We start from the raw sequence: 22,677 nt of genomic DNA on the forward strand, positions 1-22,677 counted from the left end.
TTGACGCATTCGTTTTTTTATGCATTCGGCTGATTATTTGTCAATATACTTTAATATGTGTGCTATGTTAATTGTGGGTCAAGGGCAGGTGAGCAAGGTATTGTTTTGTATATATGTTTCTATCTGTGTCTTTTTTGTATATGTACTGTGTGATTAACCTTTGTGTCTGTACATATGCGCAGGACCCCCTTGAAAATGAGATGATACATCTCAAGGGGTTATCCTGAAATAAATTCAATTCAATATTAGAATGATTTCTGATGGATCATGTGACTGAGTAACGATCCTGAATATTCAGCTTTGCCATCACAGGAAAAATTTTAAATTGTAATATTTCAAAATATTACTGTTGTTGATCAAATAAACGCAGCCTTGGTGAGCATAAAATACATCTTCTAAAAAACAGTATTACAGGTCCCACATTTTTGTAGTGTACATTATTTTATTAGATTTTGTTTTCTGATGTCTATTCATTTAAAATGTTATACTTTGGTTTGACATTTGATAATACTTAAAAAATATAGTCATCATTTATTTGATGTGAGCCTTTATTGCTTTTTAATAAACCGTAATCTGTCCACCAGCAGCTGCAGTCTGTTAACAAACAATGTCTCGTTCACTCACTCTCTCTCATGGACTTGATTAGAAGAGATATCTGCTCAGGCATACAAGCTTGAGGAGTGTTTGTTGGCATGTCTTTAATTCTCAACCTGACACACACTGATGCAATGTGTATACCAGTCTTTCCCTGTCGGTTTCGTGGGGTTTAACCCCAAATAGTTTTTTTTGATTAAACTAAATTTTTACACACATATAGGTCTACTCAGAACTAGAACGGCCTTAATAAACACACCTTTAATGCAACCATCACATCACTTCCTCTTAAGCCTGACTTCTTCCATTACATAAGAGGTTTTTTTGTTGTTGTTGCTAGTCTGATGCTCTGAGAATGGCATGTGTTTTGAGCCGAGATTAAGATCAGAGATCACGGCACAAGATCTACCTCATTCAAAACAGATGTATAAAAATTAGGCCAGGATGTTAAATTCTTATACTTGAAATTACAATGTTCACTTCTGCAACATTTGGCCATCTAATTGTAACCCGAATCCAGTTAAGAAACTGAATTGAATTTGTACGGGCAGGACTCAAGTCAATCAATGAATTTATACAGTTATTTATTTGCAGTCAGGAGGCATAGATGCAACAAGAAAGACATTGAGAAGTATATGGCCAACATAAACAAATATGGGTTAGAGACAAACACACAAACAAAAGAAAGATAAGAAAAAAAGAAAAAAAAATCTAAAAGGCTGATCCCTCCGTTCTAAAGAGAACCTCACTAGGATAACACCTCCAATAAATAAACACACACACACACACGCACCTCTATATAAAAGAGCTCTGTAATATTGGATAGAGATATATTTCAGAAAGTCTTTGAAAGGACTAAGATGAGCTTGTAAAAGACTTGAGAACACTGACAAGAAAAGAATCATTCTTCAGCTCATCCAAACATCATCTGCAGTTCAATTAAAGATTCAACAAAGCACACTAGCTTGACATCATTTTTAAAATGTGATTTTTAATTCTGTACATGTAATAAATGTGATGACAAGGTATTCAGTGTTGATTGCTTTTAAGGTCACAATTCCACATGTGCTTGACGTCGCTCGCTTGGAAAAGCGGTTAGAAATGGTCAGTTTCTAATGAGTCCCACACTCCACTCTCAGCACAGGCTTCCATTGCACAAAGATTAATATCCTAGAGCAGAGAGACTCCACCTGCACAAAACCATAAGCCTTCACACAGATTTAGAACATAATATTAAATCATAACTGATGCATGATGATCAAGCACATGTAATATACAGGTTACTAACAGACCATACAGTAAAAAAAAAAAAAAAAGAAGAGAATTTAAAAGGGAACTCAATGAATGCCAGAATGCTTCTGTAATGTATGCCCAATTACTGAAACATCTGAAGGGACTTGACAACTCTCATCCTCCCGAGAGGCTCATCTGAAATTCAACTCCCTGTCCGGGCATCCGTCGGGATCCATATTCCTCATCAGGATGCAGAAACGACACTAACGTATACGTTTTAGGCGTATCTCCGTCTTACGGTGGATGAGGGTGATGGCAAGGAGAGAAAAAAAAAAGCGTGCAGATAATATTTGTCAGGCTCTTGAACAGCTTTCCCTCTCTCTTTCAAAGATAAAGTTAATGCATAGACTTTTATTTCAAATGTTTTCTCAGAGTAAAAGACATTTTGATTGATTAACAGCACACTTCACACTCCCACAGAGTCTATTAGGTTTTTCGCACACATTAAAAAGGTGAAAATTACAAAAATTAGACAAGATAAACAGAATAACGGATGAAAAAGGAGAGACACGATCAGTAAGGCCAAGGTTGAGAGCGATAAATCAAAGGGAGACAGAACTTAAGCAGAAAAACAAACAAATAATTGGGTAGAAATGAATCTAACTTGTTCTAAAATATCTTTCGATTCATATTGGAATAAGATGGAGGATTTCATTTCACTGTATTCCGAGTAGGTCTAGATTAATTTCTAATGCGGTTATTTTTCTGTCCCTCTGTATCTAGAGGCCATCAATCAGTGCTAGTGTTTCTCACAGTCAAAACACCCAGTACAATCAGCATCGAAGTTCACAGTCAAGCACACTCTAAAACCAGGTAGCTGTTCTGAAGATGTTCGTTTCACAAAGTGGGTTAAGCTCTAATTGAAGCTACGTAACCTGATCCCAGATCAGCTGTAGAGCGGTAACAACAGCATATCTGCTTCCCATCACACAGTCTCACAAGCCTGCCATCAAAAGAGAGGGGAAGGTCGGGTCAAAACTCCCACCACTAAAACCAAAAGAACACCGTAATCTGACGAAGCAACATTTCCTTTACATGGTGGCGTCTTCCTCAAGAGTCTGGGTGGATGAGATTATACTTGAGGAAGAGAAGATGATGGGCAAAGGGATTTTGTTTATAATGTTAAATAAAAAGTTAAAGCGCTTCTGAGTACAGAGCCAAGGGAGGAGGAGGAGGAGGAGGAGGAGGGTGGACCCGATGCTCCTAGCTCAGGAGCTGACGAATCTCCTTGTGCATGTGACACAGGAAGTCCACATAAGAGGCCCCACCGTTGTTGCTCTTATCCTCCACCAGGAAGTGCTTGAAGATCAGCTCCAGCTTGTCTTCCTGTTTCACCACCATGAGCTGAAAGACAACAAGATCAATTCATTCATTCTTAGGTTAAAAAAGAAAAGAAAATTAATGCAAGTAAACTAATGGAGGAAAGAACATTAGTAGCAGTTGTAGGCCTACTACAAAGTGGCAAAATTACAAATATAAATTATTACATAAAGTAAAACATCAATTACCATTTTCCAGAACCCACCCATTAAAATAAATTAATAAATTAAATCCCCAGCATGGCTATGTGGTTCAGAAAGAGATCACGGAAAGTGTGAAAGCCAGCTAGGTCCTTTTTCCATGCTTAGTTCCTTTTCTGGTCTAAATATGGTTCTTTTAAGGAGGACTCGAGTGTAAAACACCCTATAATCATGAGTGACCCAGTAGTGAGAAATAAATCACAGATGAACATTAATCTGGACTGGAAAATCCTCCCCTTTTCCCCTTAGTCAAAGTCATGGATAATTCCTGGATTATCTTGCCTTCATATTCCCCATGCTCATCTCGTATTGCTAATAATTTTATTGTACTGAAGTAAAAAAATAAATAAAATAAAAATAAAAATAAATAAATTATATATATAAAAAATATATAAAAAAATTAAAAACATTATAAAATGATCTAAGCTTTCAGAAAAGTAAACAATCTTTTCAGCTGTCCAAATCACAAAAATCTGCAAAAGCATAATATCAAGCCCTGTGACGTATTTACCTTCATGTATCGTGAGCGCTGTGCCCTGACAGACTCGATAATCTCCCTCAGTCTCTTTGAAAAAGGATTATCCAAAGCCGGCAGAGAGGTCTAAACCAGCAAAACACACAATAAAAATTGCCAATGTTCACAAAACATTTTTAAAGACAAAATTTAGCATGCAAAAATAGTTCAAGTATCTTGGGTAAAGTGTTAAAGTTTCATGTGCTTATAAGGTGGAGCTATAAAACTGCTTCTGTATGAGGTAAAAACCAAATGATTTATGGACAATATGCATGCGTTTTATTCTATTTTAAATATAGCATTTATAAAGGGTCGTACCATGCCGGGGTCTATCTGGCTGAAGGCAGTTGTGCCAAAGATGTTCTGAAGCAGCTCCTGCTGGGCATTGACCCCCACCCAAAGGAAAATATTCAATCCGTTCTCTAAGAGGTACACTCCTCCCCTAGACAGTCTCTCCTCCGAGTCTCTCACTGCCACAGGCAGAGACATGCTCTCAACATCCAGCTGTTGCTGTAGAGAAACCGAGAACGTAACCATCACACCTCAATTACAATATCAAATGGGGTGATATTATTGTGTTTGTCTCTCACCAGCGGAAGCAGCCGAGGGTAGAAGAACACATGGCTTTCGGCCACATCCATAGCGCTGACCAGCTGTCTCAGGTAGGCCCGGTCATCCAGGGAGACGTCCGCCCCGGGCTGCAGAACGTCACTCTTCAACACACAGTTCAGATACACGGGCAGCAGCTTCATACATTCTGGTAGAATCAACTGTACACAGAGAAATAGACAAGAAAATATCAATACAATGTAGGATGACAGAATTACTGAGATCTATATGAGCGCGTAAATATATAAAATTTATTTTAATCGTGATTAATCGCAAAGGCCTACTTCATTAATCTTGTTTAACTTGTTTATTTTGTCGTCGTTTGCTATATCCAGCAAAGTATACTATCTCGGGCTGCAACAACTAATTGGTCAAATCGATTATTATCGATAATGAAAATAATCAACAACGAATTTGATTAACGATTAGTCGCGTCTGCGCGCTGTGACTGGAAAACAATCAGCCAGTCATGTTGCTTTACAGAAGCAAATAACCCATTTCTATGGACAAAACGCACATGGAAAATAGCGGAGGACACAGAGTGAGCTGCTGAAAGGTACATGATCCAAATTGATATAAGGAGTCCAAAATAAGGAGAAAAAAATAAGAACCCCCCCCCCAGAAAAAAACCTTTTCAGAATTCAGTGTACAGTGCAACAGCAAAAAGCTTGATTATAAAAAATATTTAAAAAACGAAACTATCCACCTTGACCTGACTCCATATACCTACTACAGGGATCCATTCAGAATTACTAAACACAGCAACATACACAAGACAGATAAAAACATTATCCTGAATGTGTGTGGAAACAATGTAGTGAAATGTGTGTCTGTGCATTGTGCATGAATACAATGTGCGATCAAGTGCATCGAGAGCGCACATACACTGTTTGCACATCAATATAATGGACTCGCGCATGCTTACTGTACCACTCCTGCAAGTCACCGCAATCGTCTTTACCTTGATTACAATCTGCATCTATCAAAACTTTATAAGCGAGGACGTTGGTTTGCTTTATTCAGCCGAGAAACGTAGTTTGCGTATCATCTGGCCATTCAGCGGTGTAATTTTTTGACGTTCCGTTAAGTCTGTATTTCACACAGTGTGTTAGGGCTCGCGCTCTTCAATATATGACAGAGCTCGTGTTTTAGAGCTGAACAGACTCTGGAATGGATTAATTGAAAATGGCTGCAAGTGAATCACTGTTCTCTCTGCCATCTCTGATGTAATAAGCCTGGTTTTCTTTACATTAGTGCGGATTGGACTGATTGTGTGAATGAATTTGCTTACTGGATAATTGGAGTTTAGCAGTTAAAAATGTGCTTGTGTGCTTCAGTAATTTATTTGCGTAAAATTTTTTTAATGCCTTAAGGATTTTTTATTAATTGCATGCGTTAACGTTGACAGCCCTAATATAAATAGGGTTTGAAATTAACACCGACCAAATGCGGGTGAAAATCCACTGTGGCGGGGAACGCATATCAACACACTACCCAATTTGGCAGGTTACAATTCATAAATTATGTTCCGTCACTTTGCATGGCGTCGTTATCAGAGCCCTCCACCTAAAAGGGGCCTCAAACATTAGCAAAACAATGTGTAAAAAGGGTCGCACACAGAGAAACGCCATGCAGCGCCACGTCTTTGAAATCCCAACACATTGTTTTCTAATCATCGTCATTCACATAGTTTTCCATTAAAATACAACGATTTAGGACAAATATATGTACGTACTGACTTCACCCTAGGAGATCTTGTATTGTACAAGATATTTATTGTATATACATCACACTTTCTCTTTCCGTTTGCACTGTTTTTTCAAATACCTTACTTCAAACTCATCGACGCCACTGTTCATTCTTGAAGTGAACTTTTGCCTGTATTGTGATTAGATTCAATGTTTTGGATTGCCGCACTGAACTTGAGAACGCGAGTACAGAAAGACGCGACCGGTGTGCAATAAACCTGCCTGTGAGATGTCTGCGGTGTGGCGCTTCCCGTCTGCTGTGCCGCCAGAGCCCTAGGAGACAATTAAGAGACTACTTTTTCCAAACCGTTCTCATAAATGCCGCATGTCCAAGACTTTTGGGCAAAAAGCACCCTAGCGTATATTTATTGCCACGTGCAGGTAATTATAAGAGAAGTCACAGAGAATTTAGTTTTTATTTTTATTTCCATTTTATTTTATTTGAACGGTATCCACAAAGTATTGACTGTCGTAAAGCTGAAAACAATACAATGATTCAGAATCAGATTTAATAATACATATATTTAAATCTAAGCTGTGACTTTGATGATGTGGTTTATTTCTGATATTTATGTTTTGTCTAGTAGATGTCCTGAATGGCTGGTAACAAATTTAATAGCCAAATTAGCTGGTGAGTGAAAAAGTAAATTTCAAACCCTGTGTGTGTATATATATGTGTGTATATATATTTTCAGTATATAATATTTTAATTATATGTATATACACACACTATCATTCAAGTCAAAAGTTTGGGCTCTGTAAGATTCATGTTTTTGAAAGCATCACCATGGCTTATTTAAAAATGTATTCCCGTGATGACAAAACTGAATTTTCAGCATCATTACTCCAGTCTTGAGTGTCACATGATCCTTCAGAAATCATTCTAATATGCTGATTTGGTGCTAAAAAAAACCCATATCTTATTATTATCAATGTTGAAAACAGTTCTGCTGCTTAATATTTTTTGTGGAAACTGTGATACTTTTTTTCAGGATTCTGTGAATGAATAAAAAGTTCAAAAGAACAACATTTATTTAAAACAAAAAGCTTTACTGTCAGTTTTGATCAATTTAATTCATCCTTGCTGAATAAAAATATCATCCTTGCTCTAAAAACAAAACAAAACAAAAAAACCTTACTTACTGTTTTTTTATATTAATAATAATAATAAATGTTTCTTGAGCAGCAAATCAGCATATTATAATGATTTCTGAAGGATCATGTGATACTGAAGACTGGAGTAATGATGCTGAAAATTCAGCTTTTTATCACAGGAATAAAATCACATACATTTTAAAATAACTTCAAACAGAATAGTTCTTTTAAAATACTGTTTTTTACTGTATTTTTTTATCCAAAACATGCAGCCTCTGTGAGCATAAGAGACTTCTTTCAAAAACAAAACTCTTTCCAACCCCAAACTTTTGAATGGTAACTTGTGTATATATAAAATCATTAGAAACAGTATTGGTCTTTACTTACCTGTCCTGCTGAAGATGGACTGGCACAATTCTTGCGGTAACAGGCTAAGATCTGTGCACACTGATTCACCAGGCTATCACGTACATTCTTGGTAGGACTGCTGAGTACACTCCGATATGCTGCAAACACATACAATATATATTTTTTAAATGAATTCAGATGGTCCCAGAACAAATTTTTTTTTTTTTACTGGACCTTTAAGACTCTTAAAAGAAAATGACCTATATTATGATTAACTAACATGTGAAATGCGTAATAATGCCCCACAAAGCTGCTGAATATGTAGGTGTTGATGGTTATGATGATCAATCATGACAATTGATTCCTGACTTTGCAGTCTAGTTTTATTAAAAGATGTGTGTAGACGGAGGAGGGAACTTTCCCTCTTGAAACCAAAATGAAAAACAAACCAAATATTTAACAAAAAAGTTCAAATAAAATAAATGAAATGAAAATAAAATATAGCAAAATAAAACAAAATCTTAAATGGGGTTGGGAATCAAAAATCGATTCTAATTCTGGAATCAAATGCTTAAGGTCAGGAATCAGATACTTAATTTAAATTCCTCTTATCGATTCTTTTGTGTGACTTTTATACATTTTACTGACTTTAAACCATTCAAGCGCGCTGTTTTCTGTGCTAAGCACAAAATCCAAAACATACGCAAAGAATTTTTTTTTTATTTACCTGAAAATCTTAAAACACTTTTCAATCGTATCTTTGTTCAGATGTTCATTACTGAGTGTTTACTTGTCTTTAATAATGCTTGACATTTATATTAGTTAGGCTAGTTGTTTTTGCTTTGATAATTTTAAATCCTTGTGTAAGTGTTCCTTAGCCTGTTGATTTTTTTTTTTGGTTTTCAGCTACAATTAAATGTTTTGCAATAAGACTTTGAATAAATGTAAATGATATCCAAGTTTCTTTTGTTTTACCTTATTGGAATTGAAAATAGGAATCTGTGCAGAATCGGAATTGTTCAAATTAAAATGAAATGAGATAACAGAGGTGGCCCATAGAATAGTACCACAGGAAGCAGTGAGAAGGTGTTGATCCAACCTGTTTAAGAGGATGTGTGTGGTTTCCCTCACCATATTTGACGAAGAAGTTGATGATGGTGTCAGTCTCACAGTTCCTGTACAGGTCTGCCAGCTGAGAGCAGCAGTTCACTGCCATGTTATGGATCCGAAGCCGTCGCTGACCGTTGCAGCTGGTGTACAGAACAGCACACTGAAGGGAGAGCAAAAAAGAGAAGAAAAAAAGTACAGACAAAAAGGTCAGCAAAGCTGAGGTGATTAAATGTTGAGCTGACTGAATTCAGTGTAGCTGACACTTCACATATGTGTGAAAGACTAGACACACACACACACCTGCATTAAAGCTCCAGTTTCCTCGCTGAGCTTGTCGTCATGTCTGAACTCCACGGTAACGGTCTTGTCACAGTCTAGTCCTGCCAGCTCTACATCTGTGGTGTTGCTCATGTAGAAGGAACCAAAGAAGTCGGTTGCCCGGATACCTGCCACAGCACCGCACACAAGTTCAACTCAGCCTTTATGCCAGTATTTTAAATCAATGATAAAAATGTAATAATAAACAGGAAGTGGATGAAGGTCAAATGGCTTTATCATGTCTTTGAGAATTGTGTAATAAATATTTATAATAATACGTAATAAAAAAATTGGGACCAAAGAACATTTAGAAGCATTTATAAATTTGGCCTTTTTGTGGGGCAATTTTGAATAAATCTGTCACGGTTTGAAAGTGGCCCTCTTGGCTTTGAAGTTGAGCACCTCTGTCATAATGAGAGGGGATTTACACCACTGTTCAAAATGCTGAAATGGTCTAAGAAATGTTTCTTGAGCACCAAATCAGCATATCAGAATGATTTCTGAATGATCATGCGACATTGAAGCTGATGAAAACTCAACTCTGACATCACATGAATAAATTACATGTTAAAATATATTAAAATAGAAAACAATTATTTTAAATGATAATATTTTAAAACTGTTTTACTGTATTTCTGATAAATGCTGCGTTGAATTAGAAACTACTTTAAAATAAAAAAAATTATAATCATACCAACCCCAAACTTTTGGATGGTAGTGTATAAATATATTACGGTAAGTAAATGGCAGGATGCAGAAAAATCAAACAATAACAAAAAATCTGGTGTATAGAGCTGTATATTCACCTGTGCTGGTGCGGACCCTCATCACTGCATCAAAGCCCACCGGCTTCTGCACATCTCTCCGCAGGTCATTGAGGAAACGCTCCTGGTCAGTCGAAGCCTGAAATAAACCATAGTGCGAATAATCATAATGCATGTTGTTTATGCAGGAGATTTCTTTGATCTGGTCATGTATGGTAATATAACTGGGTGGTATAGTTCTCTCTTACCTGGAAGTAGGTGTATTTGTAGATGGATCCGCCTGTTGAAGTGGGGACCACCCCTAACGTTGCTACATCAACATACTGGTTGGGAAAGATGAAAAGGTCCACACAGCAACCCTGCGTCACACACTCCTTGGCTAAGGTGTTGTAAAAACTAACTTGTGGCTGGAATAATGACTGCAAAAGAAATAGGAGGAACTTCAGAATGTGTCTTCCTAAAAAATTTCCTTATAAATACCACAATAAAAAAAACTCATGGGGATGGGCGATATGGGCTTACAAGTATATAACGATATTACTGGTAATTATTGCGATAACGATATTAATCATGATATAAATATAGTACCATTCAACGCTGTTTTTGGCTACAAGTGACAGCTGCATGCATTCTTGAGAGCCTCAGAAACACAAACACTGATCTAAAGTAAAACATACCCATCATCAAATAGGCTCCTATAATATACCAGTTATATATAAAAATAAAAAAAATGTAAAAAAAAAAATTGTAAAAATCCAAACACCAGCCCTTGCAGAAATGGAATAGTTGCAGTTTCTTCTGTAAACATGCAGATAATGTTTAAATAGGCCTAGTCCAACTGTACTGAAAAACATCACACAATAATAATTCAAATCAATTACAAGTTTGAAATGTGAAAAACTAACAATAATACTAATAAAATAATACTACTACTGTGAATTCTATTAATAACAATATAAACCACACTAAGGATTGATGAGCTACTGGGTTCATGAATATTAATCACATTGTCTGCGTTCGCTCGAACTGCCAATGAGATTGCATTAGTTTCTGCTTGCTTGTAAAGGCTGAATAATTTCAAATGAACTCCATTCTTTTAAAGAGGAAAATACAACAAATAATATTGTTTACATGTAGAACGTCAATTCTGCGTGGTATGTAAGACTCTCTCGCTCTCTCTTTGAGTGTGTGAGAATCAAAAATGTTCCCATAGTTCTCAGTCTCTGTGGTGACAATACATTTTCAACTGCCACTCACTGTCTGTATATTCAAGATTGCTTCTTTCAGAGACAGACAGAATGTAATGAGCAGTAGAGATTTGAGAGGAAACGGTCATGGTACCTTCTCTTTATCAGTGCCCACTAGTTTCTTATCCTCTCTGTTCTTCAGTTTGCCTGGAGCCTCAGCAATGGGAAGAGACGAGTGGAAAACAAAGAGCTTTCCAGCACAGTCTGCAGCCTAGATGACAAAACAGAAATGTCATTATAACGTAATGTTTGCACTCGGGGTAGACACAAAATACTCAAGCCAAAAAAAACAAACAAACAAAAAATTCTTCCATGAATAACACTACACTTTTCCGAAATGCTCCATGTAACGTCTCGAAAAGGTGCTACAAGGCTGACATCATTTTGAACCACAATGAGTTGTGGGAATCATTAACATTCATATGATGATGTACACTCACTGTAGACTATGAAACTTGTGCTGATGCAATAAGATCACACACCTTGAGCGCTTCCAGCCCGGCCTGAATAACAGGCCCAAACACAGTCTCAGTTTCCCGCGTGTCTGCAAACATCTCAGGAATCTGATCCAACAAACTGGGGGGCAACAAACATTTTCATAATCAATCCACTTCGACGGTCAAAATTCGGGTACAAAGCCTTTAATATTTCTGTTTTTTTTTTTATTGTTCATTTTATTCATCAAGGATGCATTAATTTGATCTAAAGGGACAGTAATGACTTTTATAATTGTACAAAATATTTATTTTTTCAACTTTCTATTCTTTAATGAATTTAATTTAATGAAAAATAATGTTTTAAGATTTCCACAAAGATATGCTATTACATAGCACAACACAAATAATAAGAAATATTTCTTTCTAGCACCAAATCAGCATATCAGAACCATGAGAGAATGACAGCCAGAGTAATGGCTGATAAAATTCAGCTTTGCAATCACAGGACCACAGAATCATCATTTTAAATTGTAGAAATATATTACTTAATATTACTGTTTTTACTGTATTTTGATCTAACCAACCCCCAAATTTTGAATGGTAGTGTACAAAAACCGAAGCCTACCTCTCAATAACCATCCTGGACTCCGAGACATTGACCAGAAATCCATCCAGTAGGGGCACAAACATGTCAGCCACATCTGACACAACCATCATCTGTGGCTGGGCAAGGGAGGCCTTCACGTTATAGAAATGAAGCACTTTATTGTAGGTGACAAAGCCAACTCGAATGTTTGATTCCACATCAGGATTCTCTCTGCAGGAACAATAAATGTCAATGTCAAAATGATACTGTTGTACATGCAAAAATACTCTCTCAAAAGATTTTTGTAGTTGTTTCTGATGATTCAAACTCTCACCTGGGCAAGTAATCCAACAGTGTTTTCAGCTCCTGGCACACGATTCCCACCATTCCATTCTTCACAGCATTATAGGACACGTCAATCAGGAAGATGAAGGCTGGTGGTTGAGGAATCTTGTTGTTCTGTCAATAAATAATATTTAATTAAGCAATCTCACACATATCAGCACAGATTGTAGTGGCACGATTGGAACTTATACCGTACCTTACAGTAGTCCACAGTAGCCATAAACTCATAACTGCCCATTGAGAGCTCCGGTCGGTCGTAGCAGTCCACCCTCTTCCCAGTGTGATCCAGATGCTGGAAGTAATGGGGAGGCACTAAAAGAGTGTAAGGAGAACAAAAACAAAACCATTAGATGTTGATAAGGATGAATTCAACATGATAAACGTGTTCCTGGAGCATGACTAACCCTCGGTGACACAGCTGCAGAAGCCACACTGGAAACGACGGCCACCTTCAATAAACTGCATGTACGGGCACATATAGGCCTTACAGCGATTACAGCGGATGGGACCACTTTCTCCATGATCCACGAGATATGGTGGTGACTGCCAATAAAAAGGAATGACATGCCATTACCCACAGGCCCTTTTGCAATCATTTTCAAGGCAATAAACAACATTCGTTTGTGGCCTTTTACCTCATCTGGAGGCAGAGTGGCCAGGGGTTTAATGACAGCAGCCAGGGGCACCTGGGACTGTTTCGCCATGTCGGCATTGCAGGGCACGTTGTAGGCTGTACAACGGATGTAGCGTGGACTCGCATTCCCTTTAAAGAGATTAATATAATGCATATTTTATTCAAAGCCGTAATTTCGTGGAATAAAGCCTACTGGTTTTACTTATGATAAAAAAAAATTTATGCAGTATAAAGAATTTAGTAAGTATATTAAAGCTAGGTATATCCATTCCAAACATACACTAAATGTATCCAATCGCTATTCTTACCTTGATCTCTAGCTTGGAATTTGGTGGTGACAAGAGGTGGGGCTTGACCTCTGACCCCTGTAGTAAAAGGTTCACTTCCCTTGTTTGCTTTATCATCCTCGATAACCTGAATCTGAGGGAACAAACATCAGCCTATGAAAGAGTGACACACCTTTATTCATGAACTAACACAACCCAACCCAACCTTACACCTGATAAACCTCTTTATGCCCATAATATAGAACTGATCCAAACAGGATCAGCAAGTTTAAAAGTTTAGTGCCACATCTGATCATCTAAAACAGATTAAAAGGAATATTCAGGGTTGAATAAGTTAAGCTTAATAAACAGCACCTGATACATGCTGTCTCAATCTGTTTGGCTGTAATATTATTGAACAGTCCCATAGACTTACAAAACAAGAGCATATAGTGCCACAGGAATGAGTTCGAAAACTCAGAAACGAGTTAGCATGTTTTACCTTCCGGTTCCATCGTCCTAAAGTCAAATTGTTCTTGTTTAAATGCCTGACATAAGGTCTGTGGTTATCAAGCCCACTCGTTGGGATGTTGTTTTTATTGGTAAATATTATCTTGATGAAAAAAAAATTAGCAAGAAACTGCATTATTATTAGCTTATTTTCTGCAAAAATCCAAAAGCGAATGGAAAATATTTTTGCCAAGGGAAATCCAGAGTAATGTTAACTTCCGGGTTGGCCAACCATCGACAGAGCTCGAGTAGCATCTTACCCAGAATATTCCTTTAAATGATGGGCCATAATGTTTACATTAGAGACAGCCTATTAAACCATAAATAAGAACATGCCAGTCATGCACACACAGTCACTATATAGCATGCGGGAGTGTTGATAGGAATGGTTTTGGGTGGGTACCAATGACTGCTCTAAACATTATAAAATACAAGTAAATTATCCAAAATCATTCAAAAAATCGATTGATTTAAATGGATAAAATAATGACGAAAATTGTGTCATTATTTACTCTCTCTCATGTCGTTACAAACCTGTATAACTAACTTTCTTCTGTGGAAAACAAAATAATACATTTTGAAGAAAGTTGGGAACCAAACCATTGACTTCCACAGTATGAACAAAAAAAGGCATAGAAGAAAGTAAGTCATCGTTTTGGAACAACATGAGGGTGAGTAAATGCTGACTACTCATTTTTGGGTGAACTATCGCTTTAAGTATTCATGTTATACATGTGTGTCCATCTCAATAAGGAAGTTGGTCTGTTGCACAGAGCTATCATGTAAGCTCCATAATAAGAACAGACAATAAAATATTAATCTAGATATCATCTAGAGTCACTGGCATCCCTATGAGTAAGGAACGGAGAAATCGGGATACAGTATAACAACACAGAACAGCAGAGAGACACGAGGCACTTACTGGACTGGGGATTGCGTCTGGGTCTATTCTATGTCTTGTTTTCTGCACAGGCGGCATGTCACAGGCTTGCTTTACATTTTAACAATTTAGTCAGCAAATTATAAGAGAGGAGAGAGATAGAGAGAGAATCCAAAACAAAAGGAAGAGAGAGAGAGAGCAGAGAAGATAAACAGAAGTGTAACCACAGTTACGGTTCCTCTGTTTTTTTTTTTTTTTTCAGGCCTAGAATTACTGATGATTAATCACACTGTTTAGCAGGCAGAATAAGAGACATGTGTGCAGTTACTGCGAGGTGGCACGTGCACAATTTTCAAGCCTTAAAAAAAAAAAATCTATGAATCTGGATGTTGTTGTTAATTATAGCCACCATCATAGTGCATGCACATCAGACACAGGAGACTCCAGAAGCCTTTCTTAACACAACCACATCACATCTATACATAGATATTCTTTATTACATACTGAGGGTATGACTGTGTATGTGAGTGAGTGTTTATCTAAGTGCATTAGTACTGAAAATGATGGATTATATCTATATATATCTATATCTATCTATATATATATATATATAAACCCAGAATAGGTAAAACAATTATTAACCAGTATTTTTTTCTAATAAAACCATTTTTGGAACGTTAATGTTACAGAAGTAATGCATGAACAGGAAAGTTAAAATATCGTTTCTGCAAAGAGTAAACTAATTTTGTTTAAAGCCCTGTTAAAATCACACTTGAGAAATTAACACAGTAGATGTGTGGGACACGGTGTGGTGGACAGTGATTTTTGACTGTGTGTGTGTCAGATCTGAGCTGTTCATACCGGGCTTGGAATAGAATCAGGATCAAGCCTCTTCGGGGCGACTGGTGCTGGGGCAGGTGCAGCGGGTGGCGCTCCATAATTTGGCTGCCCAGGATACGGTCCTGCATAGCCAGGCTGAGGACCTCTGACCTGCCCGAAAGCACCTGGTAGGGAAAAAATATCATAGGCAAATCAATTCACAAAAATCAAAGTCTTGTGAATTAATTAATACACTGACATGTAACTGTCACATTCATTTTTTTATATAGTTTTAGTTAGCAACAATGATGCGCACCATTTTGCTGAGGAGGATATCCCTGCATTCCTGGCTGTGGTGGTGGCCCTGACAGGGCAGCATTGATAGGACTAGGTGGCATGCCAGGTTGTGAAGGGGGTACATGATTAGCCTGTGCCATTAGAGGCCCTTGTGATGCCATTGGAGGACCTTGCATTCCAGGCCTTGGTGGAGCACCAACTTGTGGTGGAAACCCAGTGGTGTTTGGAGGTGGACCTGAGTGGTAAGGTGAGGGTTGGGAAACTGGTGGTTGGGGTTGCATGCCTCCTGGGAGCTGAGATGGAGTTGAGGTGGGTGGTGGCCCTCCAGGGAAATTGGAGAGTTGGGAGGTGGGATGTGGAGGTCTTGGGAAAGAGGGCTGTGTTGGAGGAAGTGGGCCTCCATATGACTGGGTGGGACCTGGAGGCAGGGCTGTGGAAAACGGAGGCTGAGAGACAGGCGGAACTTGAGAGAAGGATTGTTGAGAAACAGGTGGTGGGGCTTGGGGCTGAGTGGGGCCGGTAGAGGAGAAAGGCGGGGCAGCATTTGGGAAAGGCTGCTGGGCAGGAGGTGGAGCTCCGTAGTAGGACCTAGGGGGAGCCTGAGCCATAGCTTCAGTAGGCGGAGGCTGTGTGGGAGCAGTGGAGGTGAGTGAGAAAGAGGGAGGAGCTGCAGGTGTGTAGGCAGAGGAGATAGAAGCCTGGGATACGGAGGGAGGGGCTAGAAAAAAGAAGAAAAAAAAGAACAAATTGTTGATCACTGCAATGCTTTAAATCTTTTTATGATGTTTCATTTTTCAAAAAAGGTTATTTACCATAGCCTGGGCCTGCAGGGGATGGTGCAGTGGAGCCAACCTGCATGCTGGCCATCTGATTGGTCATCTGCTGCATGCTGACAGGTGGAGCTCCAAACTGCTGGTCGTACGGGGGCTGAGGACCAGAGAGATTCACCACAGCTGGAGTGTAAGGTTGAGACACTGGAGGCCTGAACGAGCAATTAAAGTAAGATCAAAGTAAGACAAGACAATGAAGAGAAACCATGAAAAATAACTCACTTTGCATTCATTAAGCATCGAAGGGACATTTTTTATAACCCATTTTTTATTGTCAACCACAAAAATGAAGAGGTAACACATAAGCCAAATAAAAATTTACAAAAGGGAAAGAGTGAAGGAACATGGTTATGTGCTGATATGACAGGTCACTGACCTCTGTTGTGGAGCACCCATCGGAGGTGGTCCATTTTGAGTTTCTCCGTGCCCAAACTGAGAATAGTTCTGGGCACCTGAGACAGGTGGTGCCCCTGAAGTGGGGGGTCCTCTCATACCTTTAGGAGGAGAGACAATAAATAATTAAACAGTTCAATGTTCGAGTGAAGGCCGGGACACACCAAGCCGACGGTCGGCCATCGGACAATGTCGAGCAATTTTTGAGCATCGGTCGGCTTAGTTTTTCTGGTGTGTTCCGCACAGTTGGCTATAGTCGGAAGCCGTCGGGTTTTTCTGGGCTGATTCAGCATGTTGAATCTGCGTCAGGCCGTCGGTGAGAGAGAGAACTCTGATTGGCTGTTCAGCTTAGCAAACGAGTCAGTGCACGTGACGAAAGTGATCAAAGAGAGCAGAGAAGTCAAGTTGGTACAGAAAGAAGGCTGTTCTATTTTAAATCATCTTACCTGAGCATTCGAATGCACAAATATTTTCAAAACGAGCCGACTGGAATGAAGAAAGGGATCAGCGTGATGGATATCCAAAATGGTAAGCAAGCGCTGCTTTGTTTACGGTTTGTATATCTGCAGTCCTAGTTTCGGTTTCCCTTTTCGAATGACGAAAATAGACTATTGATACCTGCTGATATAGACAGGCATTTACTTGCACGTGCTAGTTGAGTCGCCTTTAGTCCTTTTGGTGTGTTCAAGCGCAGCTCTTTTGCACAGTCAACTTTTGTCGCTGCTAGATCTTTGATGTCGGCTTGGTGTGTCAAAGATCTTAAAAGATCTCTTAAAAGATTGAGTTTGGTCTGGTGATAGCCAGACTAGTTGATTACATCACCAGCCAAATGTGTGCAAACTAATTCTGTAAAGACTAAGGAAATTTTTGCTTGTTTTTTTGGTACCAGTGTCAATTTTGTACTGTGTATACAAATATTACAAATATACCAAAGCAGTCAAATAACCCCCTTGATTCTTGTAAGGGAAAGTAAGTTCACTCAATGAACATGTAAGGATGATTAACATACTAATGTTCAATCCTAACATGTACTGAGACTATTGGAAAAAGAGAAAATTATTGGAAGAAAAAAAAGTGATGTAAATATCATCAGGCAGGCTTTCCACAGCAGTCTTTTGACTGCATCCTGCTCTTTCCATTGCCACAGGTGAAGCAGCACCCAGCCATCCCGCACAATATAGTAAATTACAAATTGCAGGGAATAGAGAAGAGGACAGGCTGCTAAGCAGAATTAAACCAGTTACCTAGGTCAAGAGGAGAGGAGGAGGACAGGTCAGAGACTAAGTTTGTTGCAAGAGTCTTAGTGGGAAAGCTTGCATAAGGAGAATATCCTGCAATACAAGAAAGAGAGAGAAGTAAAAAAAGGGAATAAAATGTGAAAACAGGAGATGACAGGTAAAAAGAGGAGGCTGGGAGGGATAAATCTGGCTGTCACTTTCTTCTTCGTGCTCTGAACAAGCACAGCTTGAATATACACAAGAATATATCTCACAGATTGACCTTAAGGCCCTATTAAATGATAATAACCTGTCATAAACAATTTCTGAATCAGTCACAATCATATCGTACTTTCACCCCCTTACCTTGCGGTGGACCTTGTTGGTAGGCAGAACCCGGCCCGTTATAAGGTGCGTACTGAGCTGGATATCCCGATGGCACGTGGCCAGCCCCATAGCCAGGCTGAGGGTAGCCCTGATACCCAGGCTGAGGCTGCCCATAAGGAGAGGCCATGTGAGGTTGCTGGTTGACATTCATTCTCAGTTCATCCCTAACTCTGAAGAGAGGGCAGAAAAAGGGGGAAAAGGATAAGGAGAAAGTGAGTGAGTAAATCTATATTTATGAGGAAGTGCTTAAGAGGTCTTGTTAGTCGCTCTGATGCTTTCAAAGGTCTAAAGACATGTGCTGCTGGACTGCTGGCACAGCAAAACTCACGACTAATCATTTAAGCTCAGACCAGTGCAGCAAATGTTGACATAAAAAGAGAAATTTGCCCAAAAAGCTCTTTCACTCTTCAAGCCAAAAACGCTTTGGGATTTCTAAAAGCAAGCAACACAAGGAAGTTGATGAGCAAACAAATAACGTGCATTTCACTTTAATTTTAAGCATCAGAATCAAAATGATTCATTTATGATGGCAAAACCCATTTCAGCATAGACTTTAGCCCTGTTTAAAGTGAAATATGATTCAGTAATCAAGAGGAATTGTTAGTGGAAAATGTAGGCCTACATCTCATCTGTTGTATTCTATGGTCAAATAATAAATCAACTCCCTTAAAGTAAACATTAGCAACCCTTTTAACTTGCATAATGTGACACATTTCTTAATGAAAGTTTAAACAAAAATTACAACAGAATTTGAATTAATTAAAGGGGAATTGATTGGATCATGTTGCAGATCAGAATAAAGCCAGATGTGAATGAAAGCTTGCAGTGGATCATGGAAGACAACGTGGAGGTCAAGTTCATCCTGAAGATGGTTTCGCCATCATTAATTTGGTTAACACTTTAGTTTAGGGTCCAATTCTCACTATTAACTAGTTGCTTATCAGCATGACTATTACTAGGATATTGGCTGTTTATTAGTACTTATAAAACACATTTTAATGACTTATTCTGCATGACCATATTCTACATCCCTTAATCCTACGCAATACCTAAACTTAACAACTACCTTATTAAACTATTAATAAGCAATAATTAGGTGTTTGAGACAAAAGTCGTGGTTAATAGTCCGTTAATAGTGAGAATTGGAAGTGTGACCATTAATTTTATTAAATTAATGTTAACAGGCATGAAACTTTCACATTAACTATTGGCAATAATTTAGATAGGTTAACAAAAGTAGCCTAAAATATCCATATTTGGATATTAGTTAGCATTAACTAACAGCCCACGTGGCATAGCAAGTATTGCCAGTGAGCCAATTGAGCCAAATAAGAAAAAGAAATCCAGAACCGAACAAGTTATTTTGTGGTGATTAATGAAATTATGTATTATAATTAACAAATAAATAAAAGATAATGCATTAATAAAGTAAAAAGGTTACATTTTGATTTCATTTCAACTTTAAACTATGCCTGAAAAACCTTGATAATTTTAAAACTCTGCATAAGGCATAACACTACTTAAAGGAACACGCCGACTTTTTGGGACTTTAGCTTATTCACTGTATCCCCCAGAGTTAAATAAGTCCATACATACCCTTTTCATGTCCATGCGTGCCGTAACTCTGTCTGACGCACCCACCGCTAGCCTAGCTTAGCACAAAGACTGGAGGTAAATGGCTCCAGCTAGCATACTGCTCCCAATAAGTGACAAAATAACACCAACATTTTCATATTTACATGTTGTGATTTGTATAGTCACAGCGTGTACAAATAACAAGGTCACATGAGACACAGCCATCTTCTAATCGTATACATACTGGGAACTATATTCTCAGAAAGCGAAGCACTGCTACTTGGGCGGAGTGATTTGCTCCAGCCTAACTCTGGGGGATACAGTGAAAAAGTTAAAGTCCCAAAAAAGTCGGCGTGTTCCTTTAAGAGGACTGATGATAGACAACAAAAACATTACCTATTTTCAAAAGAAAGCACACCCTAATAACATTCACAGAACATAGCATATGTCTGACGACAATACTTCCACACCCATCCCAAACATCTGAGACTCATGACAAACTTAAGTAACTCCTGAAGCTGTTAACATTATAGTGTTTAATAGTGTCTACCACATATCAATTTCACAAACATCAATGAAACACAAGCAGATTGTAGTCTACTCAAATGACACATTTAGTGCAAGCACACTTGCTTTCTTAATAGCAGATGTTACAATGAAATCAAAATGCATATGGAAAGTAGATTCAAAAGCTATTATGAAATATCTAGATCTAGACTTCAAAACATCTTCTGTAAAAATACTGTTCCTCAGGTTTATAGTAACAGCTGAGAAGCTTGAGCACAACGCAGCCTTGAATAATATGTTGAATAATTCAAGGCAATGGATACCGTAATAGTATACAGTATCCCATGTGTGAGGACTTCCAGAGATAAACACACTCATTTTCCATCTATCTGTCTGAAATTAAATGACAGGCCCGCTGCATGACCTGAATATACTCATCGGAGTTGTGTACAAGATCACAACATGGGTGACAACATTACGTAAAGGGAAACCAGCAGACGTGGAAATTCAAGTCTGACACTCAAACTCGAGTCGCAAGTCTTTTGACCCAAGCAACTGGTTTCATGACCTAAGGCTTAAAAACACTGATGATCAAACAACCAAGCTGCCTCTAAAATTGCTTGTCCATCTGTGGATTTGACCAAAAAGCATGGTAGAAAAAAGTGAGATCCTCTAATGAAGAGAGATACAGTTGTCAACAGAGGGGCGTGGTCTAGAGTAAAATAAAACATTTCTCAGTTACCCATTAATTTACTATGGGGAACACGAAGAGAAATGTCCTTTTTAATGGATTTTCACAAAAAACTTGCATTAAAGTTGTTCAGTTTAAGTGAGCATAACTATCTTGACAACTAAAGAAAAAAATTATGTATTTCAATCCACGTCATAGACTCTAACGTGTCTGGAAACCAGTGTCGTGCTTTCACTTTCATGCCCACAAATTTGGAAAATGTAAGCAAAAGAGAGGGACGTGCGTTTTATGCGAATAAATAACAAAACAACTAAAATACATTGATATCATGATATTAAGAGACTCAAAGTAGAAGAAAAGTCAAACAACTGAACAACTAAATCATAACATAAAAGTCAAACAGATGCATTACAGCACCAACACATGTGCTATTAAAAGTAAATAACATACTATTAACTGGGCCATTAAATTACATTACACACGTTATGCTTTAATAAATAACTGTATTTTTTAAATCACTATGTGGCGTGCGAGGACATTAGCGTTAAATCCACTCACTCTCTCACCTCTTGCTAAGCTAATTTGAGATGTTTGCCGTTGCCGGTTATTAAAAAACACAATCAGGAACTGACCCACTTGGTCTGCCAACCCAGATCTCACCTCACTAAACCCTTATATCGTATGAATTACAGCAAAATGTGTCACTTTAATGTATTAAATATAGATAAAACGCATAAATGACTCGACGCTGCGGCTCGCGCTGAATGTGCTAAGCTAAGCTAGCAGTGACAGGGAAATAAATAACCAAATAAAATAACAAATATCTAGCGCTATCTGACAGCTCACCTCATAAACAGCTCGATGGGTTAACGAACGATTCGTTGGGACGCCGTTCCGGTTCTAAACGCCGGTAAACGCGAGAAGACCGTTCTTTCACGGAAAGACCAGAGAGACAGACGTTTAATCCCTTCCTCACGCGCACCGGAAGAACTGAGGCTGTATGCCACGTCCACATCCGGTCATGATGAAGTGGTAGATTATGATGGAGGGCATTTAACTTTCACGTTTTGGACAAATAGAAATGTGGCATATAAAAAGTATTTTCACAGAATTATCAGTAACTTGGTTGCTAGCTGACCTAAA

The 22,677-nt window shown here is 38.3% G+C and overlaps 1 protein-coding gene across 4 annotated transcripts; it reads right to left on the reverse strand.

Moving 5' to 3' along the window:
• Nucleotides 1-1,161: 1,161 nt before the first annotated feature.
• Nucleotides 1,162-22,538, reverse strand: sec24c (SEC24 homolog C, COPII coat complex component). 4 transcript variants are annotated; one of them, XM_082152643.1, is made up of 25 exons: nt 22,381-22,538; nt 18,741-18,931; nt 18,402-18,488; nt 17,141-17,258; nt 16,747-16,916; nt 15,954-16,652; nt 15,680-15,822; nt 13,471-13,582; nt 13,164-13,291; nt 12,933-13,071; nt 12,725-12,840; nt 12,518-12,642; nt 12,223-12,414; nt 11,643-11,736; nt 11,255-11,371; nt 10,162-10,332; nt 9,956-10,052; nt 9,132-9,277; nt 8,853-8,991; nt 7,761-7,879; nt 6,501-6,551; nt 4,512-4,691; nt 4,240-4,431; nt 3,919-4,008; nt 1,162-3,231 (listed from the first exon to the last, which is right to left on the reverse strand). In XM_082152643.1, exons 1-25 carry the CDS (start codon nt 22,383-22,385, stop codon nt 3,091-3,093), a joined length of 3,762 nt encoding a protein of 1,253 aa, XP_082008769.1. In that variant the 5' UTR covers nt 22,386-22,538; the 3' UTR covers nt 1,162-3,090. The 4 variants fall into 4 exon arrangements, with proteins under 4 accessions (XP_082008769.1, XP_082008771.1, XP_082008770.1 ...); XM_082152645.1 differs by lacking the exon at nt 18,402-18,488; XM_082152644.1 differs by lacking the exon at nt 6,501-6,551.
• Between the last annotated feature and the right edge of the window lie 139 nt (nt 22,539-22,677).

This window comes from Leuciscus leuciscus (genome assembly GCF_965113295.1).
Source record: "Leuciscus leuciscus genome assembly, chromosome: 21".
In the NCBI taxonomy this organism is placed as follows: Eukaryota; Metazoa; Chordata; class Actinopteri; order Cypriniformes; family Leuciscidae; genus Leuciscus; species Leuciscus leuciscus.